The sequence below is a fragment of the Barbatula barbatula genome (genome assembly GCF_947034865.1).
Source record: "Barbatula barbatula genome assembly, chromosome: 25".
Taxonomy (NCBI): domain Eukaryota; kingdom Metazoa; phylum Chordata; class Actinopteri; order Cypriniformes; family Nemacheilidae; genus Barbatula; species Barbatula barbatula.
This window is the reverse complement of record NC_136788.1, coordinates 13732142-13747771: the sequence shown is the minus strand read 5'-3', so window position 1 is coordinate 13747771 and position 15630 is coordinate 13732142. Positions and strand designations below refer to the sequence as shown.

The window sequence follows — 15630 nt, the reverse complement described above, 5'->3', positions numbered from 1 at the left end:
TCACCAGCTAAACAATAGCCAACATATCACCATAAATGTTAAGGTTTTTCATTGCATATCATATGAAACATTATTAAAGGAATGGTTCACCCGAAAATTAAAATTCTTTCATCATTTACTCTCTCAAGTTGACCCACATCCATATACATTTCTTTGTACTGATGAACACAGAGAAAGATATTTGGAAGAATGCTTGTATCCACCATTGTCTACTATAGTAATGAAATTGCTTTATAAATGTATTTGTTCTGCTGAAGACAAACGAAGATATTTAAGAATGTAGGACACTAAACAGTTCTGGGGAGCTTTTGACTACCATTGTTATTTTTCCTATTGTAGTCAATGGAACAAAGAATAAACAGAGTTGCTTTATACAGATTTGGAACAACTCGAGTGTGACAAGATTTTCGGATGAACTGTCCCTTTAATGATTTTATATTAAGAATAATTTCCTATCTTAAATGTGCTCAAGATGAGCATCAATTATTAGATAAATAACAACAATACCTATTGGACATGCATGTACGGTTGAACTATTGTTGAAAATGGTACCCGCAATTAAGGAGGAAGTCGCCCAATTTTAAAGGAGAGCTTGGGCTAAGGGCTGTTTGCATTATTCATTAAAGAGATCCATGTACGCGGTGGCCCTAATCTACCCCACAGCCTGACGCCGCAGTGATAAGGGTCAGGTTACCTGCCAGGCAGAGGCAGAGGCGGTTCAAAAGTCACATTGACAGATGTCCGTATCGGTGTTATGCAAACCTGCGCAGAGTGATTCCTTGTTTAGCTAAGCGGGCCATAAGTAATTCATTGTATTTGGTGAGAAGCAGCATCTGTTCAGCTGCCCCTGTGAGGAAACCCCGGTTACCTGGCAGAAGGTGCGGCCTTTCAGGTAACCATGTTAATCAGCTAATGATCAAGATTATTTTCCCAGCATTCAGCAGCGGCACCTCGTGTTTGCGCTGTAGCAAGTGGGATTTGTTCCGGGAGAAGGTGCTACACAGCGGACGCAGACGGTAGATATCTGGCAAGAAAAGTAAAGTCCTTTGGCGAACATGGGTGGGAGGCAGCTCGACAAGTTCCTCTGACACTAATGTTTCCTACGCTGGCACTAATAATAGAAAAGTGCCCATCAATTTCCTTTCACCTGTGATCTCCAAGTGGCAAAAATTGCCGCCGCACATTGATGGCCGGCTTTTTTGGGGCAGGCGTGGTGCGACGCTCGGGCCTCCCCGCTGAGAACCCCCTTAGCTTTCTTAAGGGGTGAGAGGGTAATTCTCCTTGAGTGTGGTTTCTGCACTTGACCTCCCTTTGCCTCACTTTAAAGAGCTTGTTTTGATGAAATGGTGAAATCATTTCTCTCCAAACTTCTGGTCCATCTCTGCTGACCTAAACTGGGCCGCATCCCACTGAAAAGCTTCAGACAATGTCCTGCCCGCTCCTCCGCTGTGGCCCCCGGGGCACCATAAAAGCTTGAGATTTGTGATCCATACCAGCAAAAAACAAAAAAACAAGAACAGGACTCTCGAAGCAATCAGCAAGTGGTGAGAAGAGTGGCCACAATTACAGAAATACGAGAAAAAAGGTGTTTTAGGCGCTCGCCGATAAAAACGAATAACGCACGTTTTCAAGGGTAATTCAAAGTGCTTTACATAGAAGATGTCAACGAGAAAAAAGGTGTTTTAGGCGCTCGCCGATAAAAACGTGCGTTATTCGTGCGTTATTCGTTTTTATCGGCGAGCGCCTAAAACACCTTTTTTCTCGTTGACATCTTCTATGTAAAGCACTTTGAATTACCCTTGTGTATGAAATGTGCTATATAAAAAAACTTGCCTTGTGTGGTGAGATTCCTCCTAAATTCTATACTCAAGGTCTGTAAACGACTGCATCATCGCCTTAAACCAAATAACATCAGCACACTTCATGTTCATAGTTCATCTATTTATCAGTCCATCCCCACAAAAGAAAAGATGTGTGTCCAAAAACATCTTTAGCTCAGTGTGGGGCATTAGAATAAAGGCAAACACAGAAAAAGGACAACATATCTCAAAAAAGCGAACACAGAGTAAACACACTTTGGCAAAATATGTGTTGAAACCTAATTTGCATGCCCTGCAGTCTGGGGTTCGTACTGAGGACTGAACAAGAAGATGCAAGTAGTCCCATGACACACTGTACATACTCATTATAAATAGAATTATGTCCGTCCAGAATGTTTCCCTCCCCCATAATACTGACAAAACACGCACGCATCACACACAATGCTTCTTGAATGCATGCTCTCTCTCACACACACAAGCACATCCACAAAAGAAAGATCGGCATACTGCACTTGTCCTTTTCCCCTCTTCCATTGTTTGGCTCTGAGAGGTTTCCACGGAAACCAGAATTACAATTTGCTTGATACTTAAAGACGAGGCTGAAATTTGTTGTATGACATCTGTAGCCTGTATCACAAGTAAACAAATTTATTTATGATGGGCGGGAACGGTAAACGGTAAATGACGCCTCGCTCAAAAAATCATTTGGTTGCAACATATACAGTACATACATTTACTGTATGAGGAAATATAGTTTGACTTAATCATTATCCAGTAAACATTAAGTTTATATCATTTTTAAGCACTTAATGTGAAGATAAAAATCCTTTGATTCCAAGAAGTAACGTTATTATAAAGGTAGACATTTTTGAAGAAAACAACATAAGATTTGCACCATCAGTCTGTGGACACATTGATCGGACTGGCAAGGCTGCAGAGAAAGGTTTGCTTTTGTAGGAAACAATGTTTCCAAGCAACAGCGTCCTGTCAGCTGATCAGGACAGCCAATAATATTTAGCCATGTATTCTGGCCAGCAAATGAACAAGCACACAGTTGTATTTCTCTCTGTCAGGCTTTAGTGTTAGAATCATATTTACACACCGACCAAGCAGCCAGCATGCAGAACGGATGCTGCATTCAGGCCTTTTTCTCCGTATGACTCAAAATGGCAAGAACTATGATAATGTTCAAAATTAAGTATTATAATCTCATTTTATGAAGGCAAGGATGATTATAATAAAGGCTGACAACGATTTGGCAACCAGTTGATAGATTCGGCTTGCTCATAAGTACTTCTGATATAGTCTATGTGTGATGTGTATTTTGAGTTGGATGGACTGAAAGAAGATGGATGGATTTTTCTAACATGTCATTGAAGCTTCCTGATGTTTCTGATCTGCGGTATTTGATTTTTTCCCTTAAATGTCCCCCTGTCTGTGAAATCCAGGCAAGGTCTTATAATTTATGAGTTTTCATCCTTTGATTTCACAATGATTTTAATCCTTGACATGACCTTGTTAAGTCAATATTAAAATGTCAAGGTTTTATCTTCACAGAATGTTCTTAACTTTATGTAGAATTATTTTCTGTAAAAAAACGGTAAATCACAAAAAAATGTTTGCCGGCAAGTTCACTTTTACTAAATTCTCCCTTTCTCCTTTCACCCATAAACAAATCGATTGGCTTTCAGAGATGTTGGGATTGAACAAGCAACATTTGAGTCTTGAGACTCTTCAACTGGTTTTGAATAGAAAATCACGATGCCTGTCCATGTTATCAAAATAGCACATGCATGAATCGAAGAAATCAAAAAATGTTGCTTGGAAAAATATCAAATTCTGAAAAAGGAAGAAAGTTTGGACGAAGCTACAATTACGACAACATTCTATTATGTTGCTGAGTAGCAACTGTATTGAAAAGGTAAAAGCTTCTTTTTAAATGTCAAACACAGCCTCTATGCAACATGGATAGAAATGTTACAAAAACAGCATATTTGCTGCTTCTGTGCAAAAAGCAACCTTTTAAAACTTATTTTTCCAATTACGTCTAGCATGCAGTTGGTCGTAATTAAAGCTGTGTGCCTGTTCGAGTGTTCTTCTTAGAGTTCGGTTTTGCCATTTTCGAGATTGGAATCGGTCACGAAAGTTTCATTACTGGACAATTTGCGAAATCCTGGAGCTTTCTGTTTTGCATCTTCATCATTAGGCCCTCATATCAGCCTAAAAACCAGCCTTGAGGACTCTTCATTTTCCACTCGGCCTTTAGATTCAGAGGAAATTTATCTATTTGTCCTCGTGCATTTCGTGGAAGGTAGATGGTGGGAGGCACAACCCCCTAAAAACAAAACCCAAAATGGAAGATGATGACCCTTGACAATAAAAGAAGAATGCAGGCCCTATACCATAATGTTATATGTGCTTGTACTCGAAATACTGGCACACGTATCATTTTGAGGGCTCTAATGTTCTTTTCCATGTTTTTCCACTGGAATACCTTTCATGCTCACAACCTGCTATTATTGAAGATTATAACTTATATAATCTACCAACTGGGTCTCTACATACTTGGGTGGAGGATAATTGGGTACAAATCTATTATCATACTCTCAAGGCCAAGCTCACCGGTTTCCTTCTGCAGTCCTATTTTCTTTTTCAATTTTTCAGCTCTCGCAATCCATTTTGAAGAAAGAACACTACACAAATTTGAGCAAATTAGACTTTAGCTCATATTTCTGTTTTTCGGAGGTCTGCATCAGAACAGCTGCGAACGGGAGTGAATTTAATGTTTTCCTTCAAATGCATTAATGTACATTCATCTGTATTCGGAGTCTAAAAGCAAGTAGTTGTCCTACTTAACAATATTCTTGTTTTTCTTTTACATTTATTAGCAGTATTAGTAGTATTTTTTGTGAAATCTTCCAGGTGGAATTTCATTTATGAAATGCATCGATTCTTACATTATAGCTTCATTCTGTGTTCAAGTGTTATTACTTTTGTCCGCAACTGAAAAAAATCCTTTGGCATAATAATTTCAGACCGTACCAGAAGAGCATCTCCATTAGTGGTGTTCTGTAAAGATTTATTGACCTCTGTCCTAATCATCTTGGAACTACCCTACCTGAACCTGTCGATTGACATTTAAAAATGGTTTGTTAATATCATAATTTAAACATTTTCTGGAAGAAGAGGATGCTGCCTATTGAATATAAAATTAAAAGTGTATTTACAAAGTCCAAGTGCTCCATAAAACCCCGGAGAGAAAAGGCATTTTGAACATCCATCAGTTTTTTTCAAGGCAAAAAGGAAAGACAAAAGAAAGATGACCTCATCCTTCACTGCTTTGGCTTTTTGGTGTACTCTGCTAATGGCTGCATAAATGTGAAGTGTTTTGTCCCTAATTATCAGTTCTAGATTTCCCCTTTGTAAGCCCTCTTACCATCCAACAACTGACCAAGACATTTCATCAGGCTGAAAAGTACATTTAGATTTTCTGTGTGCTTCAATAATTCTCCCTAAATCATTTTACATGGGTAATTTTATCTTCAATGATTGTAAATGATTTCTTCAGAATCGGAAAAGCTTTTTTTGTGCTTGCATGCGCAAAGAATTTTCTTTAGTACCTGAAGCTTCCAGTGCACACATCCGAATCCATCACACGGGCAAATCCAACGTTATGGACGTGACATTTTGCGTTATGGATGTGACATACATATGCTCAGAGAATGCATTTGTTACAAATATATTGAACCATCTGTTTATGTTTGACTAAACCCTTGTTGATAGAGTCTAAACATCAAAGAATGTCAGTCTATGAACAACATTTTAAAAAGCGAAATGGATGTGACAAAAAAAGAACGTGTTTTTTGGGAGACGACAAACTTAACAAGGATTTCGGTGAAATAAAATCCACAATCCTGAAGCAATAACACCCAATTAATGAAGTATGGATGCCTCTTTATAAAACATAAAATAGTTACTTTATTTAAATGTTGTGTCCATTTATGAGGAATATGTAGTGTTATGGATGTGACAATCCTGAAAACGACACTTACCTGACTATGAAAAATCATGCTAAAAATACACTAAAAATAAGTGCATTACAATTTTGAAGAGAGATCTCACATGGGTATTTGAACCACCAAATTTCAATATCTGTAATTCCTTTGGTAAAAACTATTTTTTTCATGGTAAAGTTGACATTTTAAAGAAATTGCCCACACAATACACATGATAATAGAAATGTACATGAAGGGGCATTTGTACAAAATAAATAACTCCTTACACATACATTATTAATTTACATTTTTAGATGCTTTGTAATCCATCTGTGCAAGGGGTAAAGCACCAAACACTTAATGTACAGTGTTAAATACCGAATAAGTCTTATCTGAATCTGAGTCTTATTTATTGTATGAATAATCAGAGCCCACGCAACTCTATTGGCTTTAAAGAGACATGTTGACGAGACATTGAATCATTTCTAATCGCTTAAAGTTTCCAATGTGAAGTGTGGGTGCGCGTTCTCGCCGCTCCTGAAGGGGGCGCTCTGGAGCTACGCGCGCCTCACGTTGGCTGTTTATGTGCGGTTCTTGCTAACGCTAGCTACTTCCGCCGGCTAGGCAGCGATTGGGCTTTCAAACTTGTCCGAACTCCAGAATAAACTTCACGAGCCGCGTTTATGTAGCGTTTTAAAGTGTTTGTACGCGTGTCATTTTCTCTAGACTTTAGGCTCCCCTTTTGTCAAGTCTGTGTCCTCTGTGAGGATTAAAGCCGCGAAGATGTTAGCATGAGGGGAGGTTCACTTGCATCTTATTAAAACAGGTAAGAAAATAATAACAGTTCACGATGCTTTGCTTGTATTTGATCTTTCTGTGAGCTGGTTTTTAAACTTTGGTTATATAAAGTCGGAGAGTGCACTTGGTAAAATGCTTCTGGCTCATAATTTTCATCATGAATATAACTAGACAATTAAGTGTAATGTTGAAATTATTAGCAGAATTTCTTAGTATTTGGTAACGTTATGTCCTTATTTTGGTGTAATGACAGCTTTTGCTATTGATCCTCAGCACTATTTAATATCACATGGGTGGCTTAATGGGAGTATAATGTTTATTTGGTTAGAATATAAGTTAAAGTTCAAAGGTTTATGGACCTACTTGTCAATTGATGTTTTTTTCACATTTTACAGCAATACTAAACTCAACAAAACAACGTTTCTATGGGAATAATATTAGGACGAGAAACGAATGAATGACTAAATAAATAAATACTATATTATATTTGAGCATTTTCAGTATAGTCACATTTGTCTCGAATATGCATAGATGGGCTCTTATTGGCTGTTTGGTCTTTATTATCTTTTTTCTTTTTGTTTCGATCGAAAGAATGAACAGGTTGGCACATTTTTCTCTGCATTAGTAAGTTTGTTTATGCTTAAATGAAAAGGTCCTTAAATAATATACATAAAACTAAATGTTGTTTTTAGTGAATCAAACTAATGTTTCATATGTAATATGCATATCTTTGTCCAATTTCATACATTTAAGTTCAGATTTGTCATTACACTCGCACGCACACACACTCTCTAAGGAGCAATTATTATGAAAAATGATTCCGCTCTTTGAACGTTTTTAAATGTATCATTTGCAGTGTTAATACTGTTATGGCGTCTTACAACACCACAACACCAGAGGAGGATTTCCCAACTCTGAAGCCTCGTCGCATTCAGAACCAGAACGTCGTCCATCGCCTGGAGAGACGTCGGATATGCTCGGGTCCACCCGGGGCTCACTGGTACCGCGTGCGCTGCTTCCACCAGAACCTCTTCCCCAATTTCACCGTGGTGAACGTGGAAAAGCCCCCCTGCTTTCTCCGGAAGTTCTCCCCTGATGGGCGCTGTTTCATCGCCTTCTCCTCCGATCAGACTTCCCTGGAGATCTACGAGTACCAGGGATGCCAGGCCGCAGAAGACCTCCTCCAAGGCCAGGAGGGCGAGACTTTGGCGAACGGGAACGACCAGCGCTCTCTTAATATCAGAGGTAAACTCTTCGAGCGATTCTTCTCCCTGCTCCACGTCACCAACGTGGCCTCAAACGGCGAGCACTTAAATAGAGAATGCAGTCTGTTCACCGACGACTGCAGGTACGTGATCGTCGGCTCGGCCGCTTACTTGCCCGAGGAGCCTCATCCGCATTTTTTCGAGGTTTACCGCAACAACGAGTCTGTGACCCCGAATCCACGCTTTCCTCTGGAGGACTACTCGCTGCATATCATAGACCTGCACACGGGACGCTTATGTGACACACGCACCTTTAAATGCGACAAGATCATTCTGTCGCACAATCAGGGCCTCTACCTGTACAGAAATATTTTGGCTGTGCTTTCTGTACAACAACAGACAATACATGTCTTTCAGGTAAGAGGATAGTCGGTGCAAATTATTGACGACGCAAATCGCCCTAAATTCTTTTTTGTTCTTTACTTTTTTGTAAGAACTACATTTATTTCAGGTCACACCCGAAGGAACCTTCCTCGACGTCCGCACCATCGGACGATTTTGTTATGAGGACGACCTCCTGACTCTGTCTGCAGTTTACCTCGAGGCTCAAGCTGAAGGCCAGCCTGGCTTCTCTCGCCTCTACAAGGAGAAAACCATCAACTCCCTAAAACACAGGCTGCTGGTGTACCTTTGGAGGAGGGCGGAGCATGATGGCAGCGCCACGGCCAAGCGGCGGTTCTTTCAGTTTTTCGATCAACTACGGCAGTTACGCATGTGGAAGATGCAGCTCCTCGACGAGCATCACCTCTTCATCAAGTACACTAGCGAAGACGTGGTGACGTTGAGGGTCACCGATCCTTCGCAGGTAAAAACCACTACCCCCACACGAACACACTTGCGCACATGAAGGCAGTGAAGTAACTGGAGATTGAATCAGATACGCACTGCTGGCGTCATTGCCTAATCTCTGCCTGCGTAAGATGTAGCGTTTGTTATCCCTTTGTTTTGAATCTGAATACTGTGTATAAGTGGTTGCTAAGATAAATGACTATTGTTTTTACCTAAAGGGACAGTTCACCCAAAACTTTTAATTCAGTGATCATTTACTCACCCTCGTGTTGTTCCAAATCTGCATAAATGTCTTTGTTCTGATGAACATAGAGAACGGTATTTGAAAGAATGCTTGTAACCAAACAGTTCTTGGCCACCATTTACTGACAAATAATGGACAAATGACAATGGTAGTAAAAAGTGCCCCAAAACTGTTTGCTTTCCTACATTTTTCAAAATATCTTCTGTTTGACAGAACATATATATTTTTAAAGCTTTGTATTCCTACTGTGTAAGTCAATGGTATTCATCTAAAGTGTGGGTGAAATAGTCTTGTACGTGTAAAGGGCGTCTGTACATGATGACATTTTTATGTTTCAGCCTTCATTCTATGTGGTGTACAACATGCTGTCGACAGAGGTGATAGCCGTTTTCGAGAACACTTCAGACAAACTCCTGGAACTTTTCGAGAACTTCTGCGACCTCTTCCGGAACGCCACCCTTCACAGCGAAGCCGTGCAGTTCCCCTGCTCTGCTTCCAGTAACAACTTCGCCCGTCAGGTGCAGCGCAGGTGAGATGCTAATTAAAATGTCCAGTTCATGGTTTGACAGCATTGTCATAAGTATATTTGTCATTCACGTTAACGTTACATGGACGCCATTGATTATTGTCACACTCAAACAAGCACAACCACGACAAACGCACTTCTAACAAAGCTCTGTCTAATGCACATATTCTTGTTATTCTACATATGTTGCACTGTTTTTTCAGTCGGGCAAGTAATATTATCTCTCACTTGCCCACACAAAACATTCACTTGTCCCGGATGTTGAACCTTCTGGTTATAATTGGTGGTAGAGCAAGGGGTGGTCTCACAAAACCTTTGGTTTAAAAAAAAAAAGCCTTATTATATAGACCCCTCAAGTTCCGCAAATTGAATCAGACAGCCCTTAAAGGGATAGTTCACTCAAAGTGAACATTCTGTTATCATTTACTCACTATCTTGTCATGTCAAACCTGTATGACTTTCTTTCTTCCGCAGAACACAAAAGAAGATATTTTGAAGGATGTTGGTTACCGAACAATGGATGTACATGGTTTCAAAAAGAGATAACTCTTCTTTTTATTGTGCATTCCAATAAATATAAATTAAACTGCAGTGGGTTTGTTTAGATTTAAGCCATAATAACAAAAACTAACACAAAAAAAACATTATCTCATTTTGCAACCAAATTCTTCATATTCACTTCTATTATATGGTCACAAAACCATTGCAAGGGAATGGGCACCACTGTTGTTCAGTTACCAACCTTTGAAATATATTATTTTGTATTCAACAGAAGAAAGAAAGTCATACAGATTTGAAATGGCAAGAGGGTGAGTAAATGATGCAAGAATTTCCATTTTTGGAGTGATCCCTTTGAAGAATGTAATTTATCACTTTGCGTTCACATTATTTATAAGACTGTATGTTTGTGCTCAGGTTTAAAGACACTATCGTGAACGCCAAGTATGGAGGGCACACGGAAGCTGTGAGAAGACTGCTGGGACAGCTGCCCATTAGCGCTCAATCTTACAGTAGCAGTCCGTATCTGGACCTCTCCCTCTTTAGTTACGATGACAAGTGGGTGTCAGTCATGGAGCGCCCGAAGACCTGCGGAGATCACCCTATACGGTACCATTGAGCAAAATGTCTGAGTGAAAGTGATGAACTATTAATGCGTGTGTATTTATATTTGACATGCATTTCGTGCAGTGAAGTGTGCCTCTTTATTATATCCACGCGGGTTTTTTTTGTCTCTGCCTATCCTGTCATCATTAAATGTAGACATATGCACAGTCCAAACTTTGTTGACAAAGTGCACAGTGAATAGCAGAAGAGGCCATAATGTACGCCTACATTTCTTCCGCGTTTTGAAAAGTGAAGCCCAGCGTGAGGTCCTCATAAACATCCTTGTTAAATCTTGAAACACTAAAGTCTAATTTCATTCCGTGACAGGGGATCTTTAAAACACTTTTCAAGATCTCTCAAAATTTCCCTGACAAATGTTACCATAATTCTCCTACGTGACTCGCTTATCGACGCTGTAAAACATACAGTTCTTTTTGCTGTCGCCGCTGTTCTGTCGAATTGTCCTACCCTGTCAGATTTTCCTACCGCAGAGCAAAATTTTATATAATCCATACCACACCGACAAAATAAACAGGTGGGATGATTTTACAAATACAAATACTCTGTCAGATAGTCCTACCATCTTAAAACAAACATGTAGGATTCATGTGATCAAATTGCACTACCAGTATTTAATAAGTATTATAAAGATGTAACAACGAAAATACACCATCAGATTCCCCTAACAGTATAAAATAAACTGGTAGGTGGATTTGATAGCAAAAAAATGACGTAACATTCATGTGCACATGCCTTGGAGATAATCTTATGGGTAGGATGAAATTTCAGGACAACGGCATCGTAATAACCTGCCGCTGTTTTTTGTCCAGGTTTTATGCGAGGGACTCTGGGCTGCTGAAATTTAAGATCCAAGCAGGCCTGCTGGGTAGACCCATTAACCACACGGTCAGGAGACTCGTGGCGTTCACCTTCCACCCTTTTGAACCCTTTGCTATCTCTGTACAGCGCACCAACGCCGAATACGTGGTCAACTTTCACATGCGCCACGGATGCGTATGATCATCGGCGTGGTTTTGAGGATGTATGATTGTGTGAGTGGAAGAAATCAGAGCCTATTTTTGTTAAGCAGAGGAACCTTTGTTACCTTTTATTCTTCCTTTATTTTATATTAAAGTTTTATTATATTACACATGTGATGTCTTATGTTATTAGATTAGGCAATGTATATATTTATATATTTGGATGTTTCATCTTTTAATTAAATTGCAACATGTGAAATTAAATGGAATTTGGATTATTGTAGTTTTTAGTAGATTAATTCAATTCAATTTTATTTATATAGCGCTTTTCACAATTTGCATTGTTCCAAAGCAGCTTTACAGGGGAAAAACGAAAAACCCAAGAAAGGGTAAAACACAGGAAGGCTATTCCAGAGTTTAGGTGCTACGTATGAGAAAGCTCGGCCCCCTTTGGTGGATTTAGATATTTTAGGTATTATCAAAAGTCCTGCATTTTGAGATCTTAGAGAGCGTGATGGGTTGTAGTGTGATAGAAGCTCTGTTAGGTAGGTAGCGGCTAAACCTTTTAAGGCTTTATAAGTGATTAACATAACTTTAAAGTCAATACGATACTTAATGGGTAGCCAGTGAAGGGTTGATAAAATTGGGGTTATGTGATCGTATTTTCTGGACCTGGTTAGAACTCTGGCAGCTGCGTTCTGAACTAGATTAGGTCTTAAAAAAGGCATCGTACTTAGTTATTACATTTTTTGTTCTCCATCTTTAGTTCTGTTTAATGGCGGCAGAACATTAAGATACTCGGTATTTTTCAAAATGCCAACTATAGAAAATGCTAATGCCCCCTTTTAGCAGAACCCCCCCGGAAGCTTAATGAAATAGTTTAGCTGACATTACCCAGCCTCTTCCCACATATCACAACAGCATTAACCAAACACAGAGGTGGGTTCAAACCACAACCGTCAACAACACAACAAACGCTAATGCCCCAATAATAACAACAAAAACGAATTCCGAAATTGGTTCACTATACCCGGTTTACTGAGTGAGAGGTTTCCCAGTGGGAATACAATTGTTCAGTTGGTAGTGCAGAGGTTGAAGAAAATGCATCTGTTTTAACAGCCACTTCAGCACTGATTGAAGGACAATTTTCCATACAGGAGATTTAAAAAAACTACGAAAGTTTCTTTCTCCTTTATTACGAAGAAATAGAAAGTTATAACTGATATACCCAATGCATAAACCCCCTATTTAGACTTGTCCGAGTCTCCCCCCACCAGTGTAAAAGCTTTCCAGAGTGCCATTTTTTTTGAGTGGACCCCTAAGTGCAACTACTTTAAGTGTAATCATTCCCTCAAGGCTTTACGAATACGAATCTCTGATATCCCGCTAGTCACTGACAAAAATTTCCCAAGTCCAGCGAGATGACCGCGTTCTGGTAGGTGCTCCAGGCGCGGGACCCCTGAACGCAAGAACGAATGCTTTTAGCCACGGACCGGATTGAAAAGTGTGATCCTAGGGTTCGGCGTGGGCGGCAGTGGGAGGGTGTCGATTGTGCTTCGTATGGCTTCTCTCTCATTTAATTCACCCGTAATGGTGCAGCCGCGGTACGGAACAAAAAACCGTACCGGGGTTATAATTTCATCGCGCAATCAGTTCAGTTTTGCGCTGAATGGGAATAAAGGGGAGGTGAACCTGCCGCACACTTGATTGAGGAGAAAATGAAGTGACACGTTGGGAATTGTGATTGCGTTATTCAACGTTTTCCGTCGCGTTTTTCCCTCTTTTGTGCTTCTATTATGCGCTCGAGTGACCTATCCCCCCGCAAATAATCTACAATGTTCGGGGCGCGAGCGAATTAATTCGATAAAGAGAGAGATGAACTCAAACATGTTACGCCGCTATGTTTCAGTCTCGAGGTTTAATAGCTGTCATTGTTGTTCCTGCCCTGTGTTGTTAGATGGAGAAAGCAGCTACGGCGTTGTAGTTTGAAAGGTGATACTGATCTCGAAACCATTCATCACGGGTGAGCTTTGCGTTACACAACTGTGTGTCGTCAAAAGAACATCTGCGCGTGCGCTCTCTCGAACCCCCGTTGACTTATTAGAGCGCACATTTAAAGTAACTTGACATTTCAAGTTGTGGACTTCACAGACGAGTACGTGGTGTTTTTATATAGATGCATCATCTGCTGGGCTTAAGTATTCTGTTGTCTTTACATAGGTCACCTGTTAGCCTCCTTGAGTTTTGTCTCAACTTGTCGCTGTAGCCTTTTTATATTATGTAATTATGATCCTTTCTGGTTTACGTGTGAGTTAGCTCGAGTCAATTTTACTTTTTCAGTTTCAGATGTGTCTGGTTTTCAGTTTAGATATAATTTTTTTTTATTTTAAAGTTTTCTCAGATTTTAAGCACCACAAAACACGTTTAAGTTCTTAGAGGGATAGTTCACTCACAAATCAACTTCTGTCATCATTTATATCAGTTGTTTAAGTCAATGGGGTCAACATTGTTTGGGTTTCAACATTCTTTACAATATCTTTCATATTCTACAGAAGCCTTACAGGTTTTGAATAACACGAGGGTGAGTAAATCATTTGTTTGGATTTGGGGGAAAACTGTTAATTTAACAGAATTTTAGCTTGATTTACATTAAAACAATATCAATCATTTTAATATGAGAGATATGTCTCAGGGTGAATTTTGTAAGACATTTTCTGTAGTGCCATACCTTAAATGTTTGGAAGCTTTTGAATGATTTTATTGTCCTTGCTTTAGGGATAATAATCATTGCAGCAAACAAGTAATAAGACGCACACACAAGCAAACAAGTAATAAGACGCACACACAAGCTAAAATAATAAGACACACAAACACAGTTTTGCTCGCCATAAATCATAAATAAAAATGAATAAAATCTATACATTTATAATCGAATAGAAAAACACGTGACCCCTCCAATCTTGACAAATCGGTGCTCATAAATTATAAGGCTAGAAATTTAGTCTGAATTAATTCTGTTTTTTAATGTAAATCCTCAGTTACATATTTAGATAACTTACTCATGTTACAAATAAACTCTTTCATATAAAGCTTCCTTAAAGCTTCTTTTGAGGTGTATGGTTCCACAAATGGACATTTGTTGTGATAAAGGCTCAACATACAATAGTATGAAAAGGTGTGGTCCTTTAAAAACTTTAATTTACTTTAAAGACCTAAAATGGTTATTCTTTGGTATCGCATTGTAGAACTGGTCTCCCGTATATAATCTTGAATTCAATCGAGCTTTATATGATAAATGGCACCTTGGCTTTTTTCTCCCGTGTCCTTAGCCCTCGAAACAATACAGGTGTTTGATAGTCCTCATACACCGGTCAACTTTTTTGTAACTGTGGACTCTTGAAACTTGTAATGACTCCCTTATTTTGCTTTAATTAGACCTGCTCAAATGGCAGCAACCTTGCATGCGGAGAGGCCACACGTCACCTGAAAAACTTCATCCGGGTTTTTGGCTGGCTAATTAGGAGTCCAGCTGCTTGCCGGTGGGCCAGCTCGGAGATTACATCCAATCAGACGGCCAAGTAAATCCAGGGCCACTGAGCTGGGCTAACGTGTGATAATATCCTGCCTCGGTCGGTGACATGGTTGGCTGGGGTTAACCTGTGAAGAGGCAGCAGGTGCTGTGGGATTATGTGTCCGTCCTGCCTCTGGTTACACAAGCTAATTGAACACATTCTGACGCCCTCCAGACTCCTGGGGAAAGCCTCTGGACGTGAACGTGGGGTGGAGGGGATGTAGCTTTTAGTGTGCGAGACGAATTGTACTGTACCGACCCCTGTTGTACAAAAAAGAAGTGTAGGTTAATTTGAGCATCGTGGTTACTTCACAAATAACCCAAAGTGCATTAGGGAGCACAGCTGAAACACATCAGACACATTAGGATTTCTTTATCTTTTGATGAAACGCGTTATAATAGAAGCATTAATTTTAGTATTTACTAAAAAATGTAGATGGTTAGTAATAATTATAAAATAATAAATGGTTAAATTAAGCACACTCACTAGTTCATTTGTGTAATGTAATTCAACATGGATTACAATCCACAATCAGGG

The 15630-nt window shown here is 39.5% G+C and overlaps 1 protein-coding gene across 1 annotated transcript; it reads left to right on the top strand.

Moving 5' to 3' along the window:
• The first annotated feature begins 6339 nt into the window (after nt 1-6339).
• det1 (DET1 partner of COP1 E3 ubiquitin ligase) lies at nt 6340-11802 on the top strand. Its single transcript, XM_079449621.1, has 6 exons — nt 6340-6641; nt 7470-8235; nt 8330-8683; nt 9250-9440; nt 10353-10544; nt 11372-11802. The coding sequence occupies exons 2-6, from the start codon at nt 7483-7485 to the stop codon at nt 11559-11561; spliced, it is 1680 nt and encodes a 559-aa protein (XP_079305747.1). The 5' UTR covers nt 6340-6641; nt 7470-7482; the 3' UTR covers nt 11562-11802.
• The last annotated feature ends 3828 nt before the right edge of the window (nt 11803-15630 follow it).

Excerpts from the sequence above, each read along its gene's own strand:
- det1 (XM_079449621.1), top strand. The coding sequence starts at position 7,483 with ATGGCGTCTTACAACACCACAACACCAGAGGAGGATTTCCCAACTCTG. Across the intron at positions 8,236-8,329 it reads AGACAATACATGTCTTTCAG|GTCACACCCGAAGGAACCTT; the intron begins GTAAGAGGATAG and ends CATTTATTTCAG. Across the intron at positions 10,545-11,371 it reads TGCGGAGATCACCCTATACG|GTTTTATGCGAGGGACTCTG; the intron begins GTACCATTGAGC and ends TTTTTTGTCCAG.